The sequence below is a fragment of the Pipra filicauda genome, unplaced genomic scaffold, assembly GCF_003945595.2.
Source record: "Pipra filicauda isolate LSUMZ 115617 unplaced genomic scaffold, ASM394559v2 scaffold121_size3267253_pilon, whole genome shotgun sequence".
NCBI classification, from domain to species: Eukaryota; Metazoa; Chordata; class Aves; order Passeriformes; family Pipridae; genus Pipra; species Pipra filicauda.
The window spans coordinates 120,739-137,362 of NW_024103674.1; the positions used below are offsets into that span (position 1 = coordinate 120,739).

Here is a 16,624-nt window from a genome sequence, read left to right on the forward strand (position 1 = left end):
GACTCCTTCGTCTGTACCCAGCCAGAACTTCAGATGGAAGGGCACCTTTTTTTTTTTTCCCCCTTTCTCTCCCAGTGACCTTTTCCTTCCATAACAAGCTGCTGATATGTTAGAATTTACTGGGTTATAAACATTTTTTATCGAGTAGGAGGAAGCTGGGTGATTTGGCATCAGCTCCCCTAATAAAACCCGGGGGAGAGGCTGCACTGACACCAATAAAGGGCTGGAAGAAGCTGCAGCTTTCTGGGATGCTGGTCACGGCTGACAAGGGGAGGTGGTGAGTGTCAGTCACGTAGCTTTGCTCTGCTGAGGCACTTTTGGAAGGAGTCCAGGTCGCTGGCACAGGAGAGGGAGCTGGGAGGGAACTGGTAAAGGGCTTCTCTGTTCTCTCCCAGCGTTTCCAAAATTGTGTGCTCTGTCACAAACTGGGATTCCTAAACTCTCTTTTGCTTTTCCTAAACCCTCCTAAACCCTTTGGGAGGTGGAGACATGGTTAAAGCTGAGATAACTATGAAGGGATAAGGACCTTGCTGTTGGAGTCAGACACTGGTCCTACAAGAACACGGAGAACTCAGATCATAGTTTGATCTTGAATAAGTACGTGAATTTTCCTACCTGAGACAAACCTGGCATTGGCTAGAGATAATCAGAATTATGGCTGGTTTTACTGAGGTAGTGCCAAAAGGAAACCCAGATGCAGGATTCTGCCTGTGGTATCAGGTTCTAAACAACAACAATACAGCAAAAAGATGGTCCAAATTCACCCAAATTCACAAGAGCTCACATCCTAACATATCTCTGCCTCCTGGGGGTGCTTTAAGTGGTCAATAATTAACTCATTCCCCAAAAGCCTGAATAAATCATCTGATGACTAGATATACACACATTATAAATGTTTAGTTCTGGTAATATATGACTGAGCTGTTATTTTGACAAATAGCTAGTGAATAATATATCTGATGAACTGCATAATATTTTACTAATGATTAATTTATTCATTCGAAACAAACAAACAAAACTCAGCCTTTTCCTCCACTATCCTAAGGAACTCTAAAGAGCTTTGAGATCCCTGGATGAGCTGTGTCTGTTATTCATCCTTTTATCATTGTGTATTTGTAGTGATTTATTACCAGGGATAATAAATTCATGCCTTATGTTATGGATGGCCTCATTTAAGATTGTAGCAGATCCTGTTCAAAAGCCCCTGATTTTGTAATGCCCACTAAAAACTACAGGAATTTGGCACTTAGGCTGTTAAGTACCCACATCAAATGCTTAAATCCCCTTTTTAATTCTGGGCCAAGCTTATCTGCAAGATCATCTGCTGCTTCTGGAGACAAAGTGGTGTGTTTGGGGATAATTTCTGTAGGGCCAGTTACTACAGGATAGTTAATACAGGACAGAGATCTGTAAGATTCAGGTGAGGCCCTGGCTGTAGTTTTCCCTCTCCCTCACTCTGAGAAATACAATTCTCATTCAGAAATACATTTTCTGTGAGTTCTCAGAGAAGATAAAAGACTAAGGAGCAGGAGCCCTTCCTTGGAGAGGGCTGATTGATTACAGATCGGATGCTGCTCCAGCTCCCCTTCCTAAATGAAAAATTGAGAGCTCTTAAAAATTGAATAAAATACGCCATTCTAAGAAGGATTTCCACTGGCATGAGCACAATAGGAGGTAGTAGTGAGTTGCTCAATATTTCTGTGTGCAGTGGCTAATCCTTTACTCCTCAGTCCCTGTGCAGTGTCCCTGTGGCACCTGAGGATAACTCAGCTGTAATTGGTGAGGGCTCCAGTTCTGTGTCTCCAGACAAAGCTTAAATCGTTCCCGTTTGGGAGAGCTCCAGCTTCAGCTGTGGCTGGAGCTGCCCAGGAGAGGATTCCTTTTAGTAGCTGCTTTCAGGGCTGCAGAATCTGGCTTTGTTCCATGTTGGAGGAATCTGGAACAGCTTGTAATGTTTTCACTCGACAAAATTTTGTCAAAATAGCTCATTTCTTAGATCTCCCCTTTCACCGTAGCCACTGGTGACTGGAGGGGCTGGGACTTCAAAAATGTGTTGAATCTAATTCATCACTACACTACTAACAAAATAAAGCATTTTGACAAAACCTTGCTTTGGAGAAAATGTTTTTCTGTCTCACTGAGACAATTTTATTGCACCCAAAATGCAAATACTTTGCCATCCTCTCATTTATTTTCCTCCATCCCTGTAGAACTTCACCAGTTCCGCTCCCTTTTCAGTGCACAATCCCCTCTATTATGAGTGAAAATCATACCCCAGTGTTGCAAACACTTGTAAGGCCCTGACAAAGAGCTGTGATTCTCCCTTACCAGCTCCCAGACAGCAGCTGTGCCTAGAAAATCTTTCCCTTTGCATCCTCACCCACGACCATGCAGGAGATGGTCAGCAATGGAGCTGATGTGTTCAAGGGGGAGATAAAGCACTGTCTCTTTTAAAGACCTGATGCAAATATCTCAGTTCCCTCGGAGTGAAAACAATAAACTTCTTTTTATGACTCTTCCGCAGAAGAAAATTAAGCCCAAGTACAGTCAGTAATTATCCTGTAAGCTTATTATATAGTAGCATTCAGCCTCTTGCACAGTCTTGGTTCCTCTTTTGTTACATGCTGGAAGAGCTGGTAATTTCTGTCCCTTATTACGGAGTCATTTCACAGGGAAGCATTCTCAGATTTCCTTTAATCTGCTAGAGGCCACGCAAGATGCTTCAGACACCTCAGTATCTGTGTGTAGCCCCCACATCAATGCTCCTGTGTGCACAGAGGGGTTTCTGAGGCTCTGGGACCAGCTACGAGCACGGTTTGCTCTGCCACCTCCCTTCCTCTCCAGTTTCATGGCTCTCAAATGCAGTGAGACAGCCTGAGGAACCAGGCAGGTGGAAGGCAAGGCCATCACTTGATGGTAATGGTGGTCATCCCTCTGCATCTTATCACACCAACATCCCTGGTTTGGTGTGTGTGTAAATATTCCAGGAATATTGTTGTGGGTGCCCCATCCTTGGAAGTGTTCAAGGCCAGGTTGGAGCAACCTGGGATAGTGGAAGGTGTCCCTGCCCCATGGAAAGGAGTTAGAACTAGGTAGTCTTTAATATCCCTTCCAATCCAAACCCTTCTGTGATTCTATAATGGAAAAAGAGCCCCTGGGTGGTGCATATACAACATTGGAACAGGTTGTTTCAACATTCAAAAGCTTTTAATCCTTTCAGATCAATTAAGTTCATCTGAGATCACCAAACAATTAGCAAAACTTCAGTTCTGGCATTGCCAACTTAGCCACACGTGTCTGTTTGGTGTGTGATCTTGTGGGAGGATGGAAGGCTCCAGAATATAGTTCTCCCTGGGTTTGCAGTGCCATTGCTCCATGGCCTGCTGTCCCTGCTTATGCATGCTGACAAGATTTGCTGTTATGAATTGCACCACAAAACTACCTTCAAACTCAAATTTAATAACCTAAGCATTATGAAGATCAATACTATGGCTATTCTCATTCATATGATTAACACTAATATAATTTTGGGAAATATTGATGCTGCAGTAGTGACTGGAGACCTGGATTAAGGGGAGATCCTCGGCATCTACACTGAAGAAAAGACCCTGTTGTCTCCAAACGGGCACTGAAGTGCAATACTCAGTTTCTGAGTCTCCCTGGGTTTGGATATTTTATGTAAGTTAACTAATAGGATAACAAACCAGCCTTACAAACCCTACAGCCACAGTGGTAACTGCTTGAAAATCATGAGTCAGGCTCAAAAAAAGAATTAAGAGATTGGTTTTAAAATTCATGAGACTTTTAAAATCTGATAAACTTCATGGGATTTTTTTTCCTTCCTTTTTTTTTTTTTTTTTTTTTGCCTTCTGCTTTCTGAGTATGTAGGAGTGGTATTATCAAGTTTTCCTCTGCAATTATGAGGGCCGTAAACTTACTTTAAAAATTTGAGCTGAGACACTTACATAATCACAGGACTCCGAGAGTGTGGGCTTTGAAGAGACATTAAATAGTCTTGAGATACAGTTCATCATGTGACTTGGCAACACTCACCTGCTGCACAGTAGAGCACAGATTCCCAAATATCAAATACTCCCAAGAAACAGTCGGGAGCCTTTTATAGGTGGGAGAGGGAATCTGAGACTCTCACAGTCTGTGCATGAATGGGGGATAAGGGGAGGAAAACAGGGCAAGGAAGACAAAATGCCAATAGTCTGGTAGGGGCTATTCATTTGGTTTTAACCAGAAATGAAGCTGGAAACCTTCTTGCCTTGTTCCCATCTCTCCTGCTTACTCCTAACCATGCAACACACAGCTCTCCCTGTGTCCCAAGATCTCTGATTAGCCTCATCCCTGGCTGTGAGTCTGCACTCCCCAGGGACACACCCAGGCATTTGGAGGGGAGTTAAAAGTAATGTTCTTTCTGGGGTTTTGCCTAAGAGCTGGAAGGTAACACTGAAATATGTAATGCTGAATACTCAGTGGGCAGGTTTGGTTTGCTGAGAGGGAATGAACCAGCATGGGAGAAAGGGGAGGGAAAGCAAAATGAGGTTAGGCAAGGATGCATGGACAATGAAAACAATTTTCAGGGGTGCACAGACAATAAACCACCTTTGCTTTCCTGACATAACACTGCTCCTTCCACCTCCAGGTCTCCGTGGGCAGGCAGTGTCCCTCACTGGTCAGCACATCCTCACCCAAGCTGAATGCCCTGGGTGCTCTGTGATGGTCAGATGCTCAAATCAGTGCTCAAACCCAGCCCATGCTCCAGCAAACCTGCCAGTCACTACCAGTCCATGAAAACTCTTTTTGCACCTTGCAAAGGGGCACTTCTACTGCAGACACTGCAGTGTCAGGATGCTTCACTAAGTCAGAGTCCAGAGACAGGTCCCAGCTACAATGGGAACAGCTCTTCCACTGACCTTTTCATGATCCTCACTCATGGGAATGAGATGTTGCAACATCAGACATATTTGAGCCTCCAGAGCCTGGTGTGCCAGCTGAGAGCTTGGCCATCAAATAGGGTTCTCCCTCAATGAGCCTTGCAAAGATGTATCCCTGGGAGATGTCCACAAGCAGAGGCTGTGACAGTGTGAAATCTGCCCCTGCAAGGCTGCATGAGAGCCCTGAGCACCCTAATTTAGTGGGTGACACCCTTGGCCATGACAGGGGGTTTGGACTAGATGATCTTTGAAGTCCCTTCCAACCCAAGCCTTTTTAGGATTCTGTGTTTCTGTGTAACTCTGCCGTAGCACAGCTTTTCTGGAACTTCTCCTTTCTCCAAGTAAACTCTTTCATTGCAAACAGAAGCACAAGCAGGCTTGACTTGATTGGGAATTCGATGGAATGGCTTCCTCTCCCAGCTGCTCACCCCTCTGCTGGGAGCTGTCTGCACATTAAAGCAGATGTTGGTTGCACTCAGGTCATGTTTCCCAGCTTTCCTTTGCAGCCATAAGGGCCAGAGCCTCTTCCCTCCCTCCCCGCACTCATCTCTTAATTAAAGCTTAAATTCTGATGTCGTCACATGACTGTGGGAGCAGGGCCCCAGGCAGGCATTCAGTGCTCTGTGTTGTCAGCAGGACTTTGATTTAGAAGCATCACAGACCCTTTGGAGGATCCCCTCCCTCTGTGCTGGCCCCACTCACCACTGCTGCTGCCAGACCTCAAGGCTTCCTCCCAGGGCAGGTGCTGGAGCAGGTCAGAGGCTTTCCCACACCACAGAGCACAGGGATGGGGAGGATCTCTGTCCTGTTGGAACAGCAGTTCCAGAGCCAGGCAGCTGCGAGGAGCCTGGCAGTGAAGGAGGAAAAGGAGGAGGAAGAGGAGGAGGAGGAGGAGGAGGAGGAGGCAGCTGCCTGCAGCCTGCGCTGCAGTGCCTCAGCCCAGACAGCTGGGTGGGTGTAAATACCACCCCTACCCCTCTCCTTTCCTCCCTCTCAGTGTTTCTCACCTGATGGGTTGTATTTAACCAGGAAAAAAATGACTCCCTGGTGAAGGGAACCTCATGGCAGCTTCCTGTAAATCCTTCATGGTCACCATGTCAGCGGCAGAGGAGGAAGAGCTGCGGGTTTGAAATGGGTCTGATCACCCCAGGCACGGAGCTTCCAGCAAACAGCACCCCTGCTGCACACACCTGGCAGCCCAAGACTGCCTCCATCCTCCCTGTGCCCAGGAGCAGAGCAGGCATCACCTGCCCAGGGCTCTCCATAGGGAAGCTGGGGCTGTTCCAGGACACTTGGGCTCCAGCTCCTTCCCCAGGCCACAGGAACTGCTGGCTCTGCACAGGAATATTTGATTTCACCCTGCCTGGAGGGGAGACCCTGGCACAAAGGGCTGCCCCAAACCCACCTCCCTCCCTGCTGCAGGCAAAGCTGCTCCCTGGGCTTCTGTGCAGATGTGTCCTTGGGTTCTGTACCTGCTCTTAGCAGCTTAACACAGGAATCCAGCCTGGATGGCTCCGGCTGCCCCGGTGGGACACATCTTGTTCCATTTACAGAGACTGGTGGGTGGCAATCAGCAAAAAAGAGAGGGGAAAAAAATACTTTCTGGAACCCAAGGGAAACATTAGAGGGATCTAGAAATAGAAAAACCCCTATAATGGGGGGGTCATGCCATCTCCCAGTGCTACTGGTGCCAGAATAAAATTATTCCATGCATCTAACAGGATGGCTTTTTTCTTTTTTTTTTTAGTGTAACAGCTTCTTTGCTGAAATAAGCATCTGCCTGATTTGAAAGCAGAATTAATAATCTATACACACACACACAAAAAAAAATAAATAAAATATTTTTTTGTAAAAAGGGAGCAAAATCCTTGCCTTGTTAGCCTTTAAAATATGTTCCCAAGCCACTGGACCATAGTCTGCTGCTCTGAAGAAATGGGAGATGAACGTGCAGGGTCATTGCTGTCACAGCGTGCTGGGAGCAGCCCTGCTGGGCACAGCCTCTGCTTGGCATGTGGAGGGGAAAAGATGCCCCACCATGCAAGGTCTCACAGGGGACAGGATGTGGACACCCTTGTCCAAGCCCAGCAGGACACACATCTCTTTGGAAAGGTTCAGTGACTAAAATATTTCTGTGCTGCTTCTGGAATTCATTGGGAGGATGATCAAAACACTTCATTCTGGGCTGAGGAAGGGGATTGTTGTGCTGGAGCAGCCCTGCAGAACTGTGCTGGTGTTCAGCCCACCCAGCTCAGGGATAACCTGGGTCAGCAGGCAGGGCAGCCAGGCAGGGATCTGCTTTTCCAGGCACACATGGTGTGTCCTGACCACAAGAGCCCTATCAGAATGTGAACTTATCCCTGCATTGCTTCTGTGCTGTTCCCCATGGGCTGGTTCAGTTGGGATGTGGGGCTGCCCTTCCCTGGAGCTCGGCCAGATGTTCTGCTCCCCCTTCTCAGCAGCTCCAAGCATATCAAAGGCTGGTGCCATTTATCCCTCCTCTTGCCCTGTGTTCTCCAAAATATCAAAGGGAGGGAGAGGTGTGTCCTGCTGTCAGATCCTGCAGCTGCCAGGGATGTTCCCAAGCTCTCGCCATCTGAATCCAGCCCCAGCCAGAGCAGCTGCTCCTCCAGCCCCAGCCAGGGCCAAGCTCTGTGTCTGCTCACACATCCCAGGACTCAGCTCTGTACAGCTCAGCCCCAGACATTCCCTGCCACCCCCTGCTTCTGCCTTTATTCTGTTTATGCAAATGTATGAAAATCTTCCCATATGCAGGGAGCTGCATTATGCAGGGAATGTAACAACACCAGTCCCTGAACTGCATGAGGAATGAAGGTTGTGGCTGAAGGAGATGCTCTGTGTTGGAATTGTCTGGTTTATGCCCATCACTGAATGGCTCCTGTTTGCCAAACTGCTGTTAGAGCTGGTGAGACAGGAATGTAAATCGTGGCTCTCTTGTAAAGTTGCATAAACTTGTAGTAATGTCATTTTTAGATTAACATTTACATTGAAGAGAACACTGGAAGGCTTCATTGTTTACATGCACTATGGAAATAGGTTTCAGTTTTTGGTTTACACCCATTTATTTGCACGGCATTTACTGATTACAAACCAATGTACATCACTCCCTTACATGCATAATGTAAACTATGGAGATCCTGAATTTTTTGCCCTGCAATGCTGTATGGATTTCCATTGCTCATTCCACACAGAGGCAAGAACCTCCTTTCATCTCAGCTCCCTCTGTCCTTCAATTGCTGTGTTGTCTCTCCTAAAAAACCCTTGCCTCTGACTGGAAAACATAAAAGTTGATGTCCCCTTTAAACAGGTAGCATAAAACCCTAATAGGAGAACCTTGTCAGCAGAACTTCAGCATGACTAAAAAAGCCCAGGCAAAGATTAAAAAGCCTAACAGTGCCTATCAATTCATCCCAGGGCTAAGCATCACCTTAATGCTGTTTGAGAAGAACGTTCACGGTGCTTTTTTGGATGCTTCAGGCACCCAAACAACTGGAACAGGACTGAAGACTTGCCAGGATATGTGTGTGAGAGAGGATCTATGACTGCAGCCGTGTTGTACAGTTTGTCACAGTCACAGCACCCAGGCCTCAGCACCCAGCTGGGTTTTGAGCAAGCACAAGCCTTCCCACAGCAGAGCTGCTGCTCCTCTTGGCTCTGACTCCCTCGCCCAGCAGTGCTGGGGAAATTACTGTGGGCTTTTTTCCTTCTTCCTAAGGTGCTAAAAGCTGAACCCAAGGGAAATCAAAGCTGAACCCTGGGGAATTTTAAGATTTCCAAGTCACCAAATGAACAACATGGCCGGTGAGTGGTTTTTTTTCTGTCCTTCTCTATCTCAAGGACATAAAATCTCCTTGCAAATTCAAGCTGAAGAGCCAACAGCCAAACACAATACGCTCAAAAATCAAATTGTTTCTCTTTTGACATTTTTTAAGTGGCACTGCTTGACTTTGTGTTTTGAGATGAACTTTTACACCTTAAAAATGGCAACAAAAAAAAGTTTTTCACTGGATTAATAAAATGAAAACAAACAGCAAACCTTAAGCCTTTCACTGAGCCTGAAATGAAATGTTTACATTTTTTCATTTTGCTGAAAAGTTGAACAAACATCCATTTCAGATCAGGCCATTTTTAATGTTATTTTTGTTCCATACAACCAGTGAACCACAAAATCAATTATTTGCACAGCTCTAGTGACCAGTAGATTAAATTCAGTGCAATAGAGAGACAGCAAAAGGAGTCAATGAGGAGTGGAGAGACGGGAGAAGAAGAATGGACTGAAAAGGTGATGGGAGAGGTTTTAAGAGATCTCATCTCTGCCAGAACTTAACACAACCAGAGCATCTTCACAACCACTTGAAAACTTTAATCCACATTGCTGCTGGAAACAGCTTCACTAGTCCCCTTAGTGCCCTTCCTGCCTCCATCCCCACAGTCCTGCCCCTTTGCTGTCACCTGACCACTGAATGAATGAGACCAGAAAAGTGAACTGGTTAAAAATTAACTTTTTTTCTTCCTTTCCTTTTTCTTTCCTTGTCAGAATTACTTTTCTGCCAGATCAGTTCTTCAGTTGTGGAAATCACAGGTTTGCATGAAACCTGCCTGGAAGGGCTGGTCAGGAAAGGCAAAATTTCTGTAGTTTTAAGAAAACTTCAGCCTGGAGAAAAGGAGGCTCAGGAGAGACCTTCTCGCTCTTGTCCTGAGCAACAAGTGACAGGATGAGAGGAAACAGCCTCAAGGTGTGCCAGGGGAGGTTCAGGTTGGACATCAGGAGGAATTTCCTCATGGAAAGGGTTGTCAGGCATTGGAAGGGGCTGCCCAAGGAGGTTTGGAGTCCCCATCCCTGGAGGTGTCCAAGAAATGACTGCACATGGCACTCAGTGCTCTGGGCTGGGTGACAAGGTTGGTCTTGATGACCTTGGAGGCCTTTTCCAACATAAATGATCCCGTGATCTGTGATTCTGCTTTAAAACCAGTCATAAAACACCTCACATTCACTAAGCAGACTGGCCAAGCCCAGTTGTCTGATGTAGGAGTTGCTTTTGCTTAGAAATGATAAAAGCTCATTATCCTCCCAGCCAGGGCAAGCAGCCACAAAAACCCTGGTGCTGTGTGAGCAGGTCTGGGCAGTGGGAAATGCTGGAAGTGCTGCAAGAGATTCTCCAGCCAATAAATTGGTGAATTTTCCTTGAAGTCAACAGTTTCACGTATTTATCACAGAGAATCTGGCTCATTGTCTTTAATTTGTGGTGCCATAAAACTTCGAAAATTTTGTGAGGCTGTTTTGTGAGACCAATTTTTTTTTCCTCCCTTTTTATATATATTTTTTTTTTTTTCCTCTAGGGGAAAATTTAAACAGCAGAACAGCATATGCATTTCTAAGTGTATTGTAGCCTGTGCTACGTGAACAGCAAAGATCCTGGCTCTGTGATCCTTCTCTTCCTCTTCACCAAGGGAGTGACATGTTTAGAGAGCACGTAGCCCAGATTTGTGGGTTTTCTAGGACTAAATAAAAATCTCCAGTGTGGCTGAATGCATTCAGCAGTGCAAATCCCTTTATGAGCACGCAGTGTAGTGTCCACTCTGAACTGGAGGAACAGGGAAAGTACAGAGATGTTGGCTAGATGGGACCCTGGGGGTCCCTAGTCCAACCTCCCAGTTGAAGCAGGGCTGTCACCAGCTCTCGAGCACATCAGCTCAGGCTTTGTCCAGCCAAGCCTTGAAAACAACCCAGGATGGAGATACCTCTCTCCTCTGCACTGAGACCTGTTTATGAAATGATATTTTGAGGGGGAAAAAAAAAAATCAGCTTTTTTCCCCCAGGCAGCATCCCAACCAATTTCTAGCCAGCTTGTGTAGCCAGTTACTCCCAACCTTTCCTGTCTCAGGAGCTCCATTTTGGTTTTATAACTCCAGGGACCTTGTTTTAAGCAATCAGTTTTGTCCCTCTGCAGGTGGAGGGATGGGGTAGAACTGGCTGGTTTGGTGTCACATCCCCCACCAAGTTTTGAATCTGTTGGTGCATTTCAACCAGACCTGACAGAGGTCTCAGAAGGATTCTGTATTTGCAGGTTTCATGAATTTAGCAGCCTCTAAATGGTCCCACTGCAAGGAGAAGCTGCAAGGGAAGCAGATCTCCTTTTTATACCCCAGGGTTTCCCTGCTCTCTTACACAGAGAGTCAGATTTCCCCATCCCTACTGTCATTTCAGAAAATGGAATTAAACTCCCACACGTGGAAAATCCGCATTTCTTCTTGCACATGCACATTCCCCTTCCAGCCCCGTGTGAGCATCCATTTTATATTGCTCCTGTCCCTTATGTCCAAACGTCTTGCAGCATTTAATTAAGTCTGCCCAGCAATGCAGAGCAGGCAATTGCTGTCATCTCCCATTCTCCAGGGGTGGGAGGCAACCCGGGCAAGGAGAAGTGATTTTACCCACAGCCACACCATGAGCCTGGGGCAAAAATCCACATCCTGCCTGTGTTACCTCCCTGCCCTCTTCCCAGTGTGCTGTGCCCAGCCCCTGTTTTCCCAGAGAACTGGCAGTGGCAGCCTGTCTACTCAGCTGGATGAGCCCATCTCACCTCTTCACTCTTTGCCTCTCATGTCCAGCCTTGAACAACAAAGCTTCATTTATTTTTTCCTAGAAAAGATTTGTTTTTCTAGAACTGGCCTCAATTGAGCAGCATCATTAGTGAAACTCCTGTGTCAGTGCCTCTGCCTGGCTGTTTGCATCAGGTATTCAAGTGCTCAGCCCACTGTTTTCTTTGCTTTGCCTTGTAGCTAAATAATCACTTTCTGAGAGAAGAGAAAAAGGACAACCCTACAATATACTTCAAAGCAGTGGGCTGAAGCTGGTAACTGTTCTGTGGTAACAGGAATGTTTTCTGGTCTGAGCAGGACCCAGTCCCAAAGCCAAGCTGAGTTTCATCTGTTTTCCAGCCTTCCTGCAGTACCTCGTACCCAAGGCTCTCATGGCCAGGAACAACAACAAGGATAGTGATAATGAATATTCAGACACCCCACAAACCACTCTCAGCATCTGCCATCCTATCTGCATTAGCATCAATGTGCACAGATAATGATCAAAGCAGCATTTTCCTGCCAGAGGCCCCCCTAAACCACCCTTATTAGTATGAATCGATGCTGATTAATGTGCTTCCTTAATGCAATTGTATCTACTCCTACTGTTCATGATTTAATAGAAAACATCTCCCCCTTTGCCTGCCTTCCTCCTAATACCACATCCTTGCACCACAGCAAGGTGCAAACCCTGACTGAGGGGACCAGGAAAATTAGTGGTCCAAGTTTAGCAAGAAAGAGACCCAAAGTCTGCTGAAATGAAACACAGAGGAGGGAACAAGCCTTTGGAGATTGTAGCAGGGAACTATTTTCCATGCTAGGATGGGAGATCTGAATCCAGGCATCCTATGAAAGATATCAGCAGCTATGAGGTTCTACAGCAATTCTGCTTAAGCAGCATATAGAACAGCCCTGATAACTGCAACAGGCTCTGTGCTTGCTGCTGACACACTCCTGGACTTCAGCAGTGGTGGGAGGAGGAGTGTTGCACGGTTTGGTTTGGTGGTTTTAACATCACCTGTAAACAGGAGGAAATGCTGCATTTTGCCTTATGCTGCTCTGAGCACCGACAGTGGCTTTGTCTCAGGGTTTCCAGTGTCAAGGGCACAGTCCTGGTGCACTGTGTCCATGTTCCTGCACAGCAGGACACTGGGGAAATCACCACTAAACAGCTGACAGGGTTTCAGTTGGGGGTGGGGGAGGCCCTCTGGCCTGACTTCACATCCTCTCCAAACCCTTGGTCACTGTGGCTGCTTTGGGGTCTGCTATGGGCCTTAGGAGAAGAGCAGTGGTCAGGTGAAACCTCCCTCAACAAAACCACAAGTGCCCCAAGGAACTGTTTGACTGAGGGACACAGAACAAACCAGCTGACCAAAAAACATATGGGGGGAAAGGAACACTGGAAGAGAAGATTGCACAGAAAATTCCCCTGCTCCACATCAGCTGCTTTTCTAAGGAAAGGAGTGATATCCTTAATGTAGAATATGTGCCTCCCTTGGGCTAGTCTAGTGCAAAGAGCAATTGAGAGACATCATTTGGTAGGAAAGAGGCTTCTGTGTTAGAATTAAACAGTTGACAAAATCCCAACAGCTTTACAGATTCTCAGAGTCAATTTAAGGAGCCCACAAAATGAGATTTTACCCCTGTGGGTTTCAGTAAAACGATATGTTCTGGGGGTGTGCACAGTCCAGCTCTCAGCTGCCAGGACTGACTGTGGCTCCACTAATTCCCCACAGCAAGACTGACTTTGATACTCCTTCAAAAATGCATGGGCTCAGTTTTTAAGTGACCAGTTCTGCCAACAGGGACAAATATTAAAAACAACCAGCCCTCCAACATCCAGCCAGACTCCTACCTGATGGCTCCATGTGCTCTGCTGAAGCACATAAGGCTTTCCTCTCCTCCTCAGGTGACCACACTGGGAGCAAATTAGTCCCAGAGGGTGTTTTTCCAAAGTGCTCATCTCCCAGCAGCTCCAACCAGGACACACGTGGCTGGAGTTCCCCAATCCCTTCAGCTCAGCGCGTGGTATTTGGCCATGAGATGTCCCAAGGTGCCCTTGCAGTCTTCCCCCTGCCTCTCTAAATTCTTTCCCTGATGATTTCCACTGGACTTTGTCTTGTCTCCAGTTTCTTTTGTGAGCACTGACTTCTCCAGCATCGTCACCATCTGTGAGACCCTTCTCAGACTCCTCCTGTGCACACAGAATGCTGCTGCCTATTTTCTCTCATGGTGGAAGGGGGATGTTGTGTCCTCCCCATGACACATAGGAAAATGCCTTTCCTAAGTGCTTCAGCAATATCCAGCAGAAACAGAGAAAAACAGATCCCTTACCACTTCCCATGTATAAAGTTTATCCTGAACTGAGATAAGGCTTCAAATTCTTAGCAGTCTCCTACAAATCAAAAGGGAATTCGTTCCTCACCCCCTAACAGATAAAACTAGAAATCACAGGCTTCACATGCAAACAATTTTTAGCTCCTTTCTAAGAGTGGAGGTGGCAGAGCTGTGGCACAGGCTGCCTGCTCAGGGTGTGAATTCCCCATCACGGGAAACCTTCCAGGTCACACACGACCCACTGTCAGACGTGACACAGGTATGTCTGAGTCTGCCCTGGGGAAGAGGCATGGAGTAAATGACCTCTCAAGGTCCTTCCTGACCCGTTTCTCCATGATTCTTAGAGACAGGATCCCAGGCTTGATGGATCTGTGGCCTGACCCGCAGTGACAGTCCGTGGATGTGTCTGAACACATCCATCACGTGGGTTCCCCTCCCAGCCCAGCCCTGCAGAGTGCTGTGCTGGCAGCCCGGGCTGCACAGCTCTTTAGCAAAGGGCAGAGCTGCTGCCAGGGGCACTGAGCAGGGCAGGGATCCGTGGCTTTGGTCAGAGTGTCTGTTGTCAGGCAGGGCAGGGGGTGAGCTGGGGAGAGCCACAGCCAGGCAGAAAGGCTTTGCAAAAAAAGGTGAGTTTTCTCTGTTGCTCTGTGCAAGCAAAGACCTCACTGCTAGAACCTCACTAGTGGAAGTGTGGCAGCAGAATTTCTAGTTTTTGGGGCTGTCTTCCCCCTGAGCTGTTTTGAATGAGGACAAGCCAGGACAATATTTTCAACCCTGTGCTAATCTCCCCTTGCTGGTGCGAGGGGAGGGGGTGCTGCACTCCCTGGAGGCCACGGCACAGGAGCAACTCATTTTTCTTCCCCACACAGAGACGATGCCTTGCATGTCTCTATTACTCTGCAAGGGCTTTTGGCTCCCTGCCCGTGGGAGGACACTGCCTGCACACATGTGGATCCCTGCTCCCCCATCCCCAGCCATCCTGTGTCTCCATGTGCCAACAGGCTATTCACTGGCGCTTCCCTGCCTACTGGTTTGCATGGTTGTGTTTGCAAGTGTCTTTCTGAAGCACAACAGGACTATATAATTATGTAAATGCACACATGTCTCTGAGAGTTTTGCAGTCTCTTTGGGTTTTAAGCACAAATCTCCTGACACTTGCTGGCTTATTCCCCTTCACTCCAAAGCACTTGCTGCTCTAATGGGAGGTTCATGTGAGCACCCCGGCTTTTCATGTTAAAATGAAGGGAAAAAAGTGTGTTTCTGGATAGCACAGCTGGCAAGAAGAGCTTGAAACAAGCAGCAACGAAGGCTTCAAAACCTAGAAGGCAAAGGAAAATCCAAATTCTGCCTATTTTCTGTAGTTTTTTAACTCTCTGCAGTTTTTTAAACCAAGATCACAGTTCTGTGAGCAAGTCCAACACATTTGGAGAGAAAATCTGCAAAGGTCTCTGGTAGGCAGCAGACAGGTAAGGCTCATGCAGGGCAGTGTGAGAGCTGTCACACTGATGTGTGCTGTGACATCTTTATGCCCACGTGAACCTGAAGCTATTGGCAGTCACATGTATGAGTTTGGGCTGTCCAGAGCTTCGCTGATTTGAAAAACCTGCTTGTGAACCTGCCTGTGAACTGTCTGTCACCGCAAATGAAGAACACCCACACCCTTAGTCCCTTTTTATCTCCGTCTACGCTGTGCACATTGCCATGGCACTGCAGTGCTTTCATCTCACTATCAGAGCCCCACAGCCCAGCCTTTGAAGCAATTTGCTCTGCCAGCTGAGGACCACAGAAAACCAAGGGAGTGTTTCCAGGTGGAACAGGGACAATGATCCATCTCCCATGGACTGAGAGCCTGGAGCCCAGGGGAACTGGCTGAGTTCCCACCACCAAACAAGGTCTCCGAGCCACGGGCGGGGAACCGACATACCTGTATATTTTATATCTGGTTGTAAATCCTTGACGATGTCTTTCCACAAAGGATAAGTAGCTCCGTGAGTGGTGGAAAGGCCCCCTGTCTGAAATAAGCCAATCAAACTCCTTGGAGACATGTTGGTTGGTAGCAGCTGGGTCCTGGTGGGAGGGCTGTACGAGTATATGGTCCCATATAAACAGGAGGTAGAGGAACTCAACAAGCCTCCAGTTCATGCTTTTCTGTCTGCCTTTTTCCTCTCATTCTTGCTCCATTCTGTGGAGTCCTGTTGAAATAGAGAGGGAATGGGAGGAAGGAGAGAGAGAGAGAGAGAGAAATGGAGGGGAGGAGAGGGAGGAGGGAGAGAAAGAGAGAGTTTAAAAATGGGAATTGCTTTGATCCTTTGACAACCGTCTCTCAGGGTGCAAATAGACAGGAAAAATCTAGTTTTAAAAGCCTTCAGTTTGCCTGTGTTACAGCTTAGACTATTTGGCAGTTTTTTGTTCATGTGCCTAAGTGGTGCCTTTAACCTCCTGAGCATATATCACCTTTGAAATAACCGGGTCCTGACCTGAGCCATCCTCACCCCAGCTTCTCCATCATTTCCCTCGTGAAGTTCTCTGCAGTGCTGCAAAGGCGAGTGAAGGCCGGGCACAGGAGGTGGCTGCACCCCAGGCTACAATTACCCCTTTATTGTCCCTTTAATGCTGTGCCAGAGAAACGTGTCTTCTGCTTTCATGTCTCTCTGATGATCTGTAATCCATACTCTGTGCAACCTGAGCAATCTATAAAGACCCAGCTCTCACTTTAAAGTGTTGCCAAAAAAAGAAATAAAACA

At 47.0% G+C, this 16,624-nt stretch overlaps 1 protein-coding gene across 1 annotated transcript in view; it reads right to left on the reverse strand.

Annotated features, from left to right (window-relative positions):
* Positions 1-16,624, reverse strand: part of BRINP1 (BMP/retinoic acid inducible neural specific 1) — a 90,425-nt gene that overhangs the window by 46,036 nt on the left and 27,765 nt on the right. The window contains exon 2 of the mRNA XM_027729917.2: positions 15,805-16,072. Coding sequence (XP_027585718.1) covers positions 15,805-16,022 — 218 coding nt within the window. The 5' untranslated portion in view covers positions 16,023-16,072. The remainder of the gene's footprint in view (positions 1-15,804; positions 16,073-16,624) is intronic.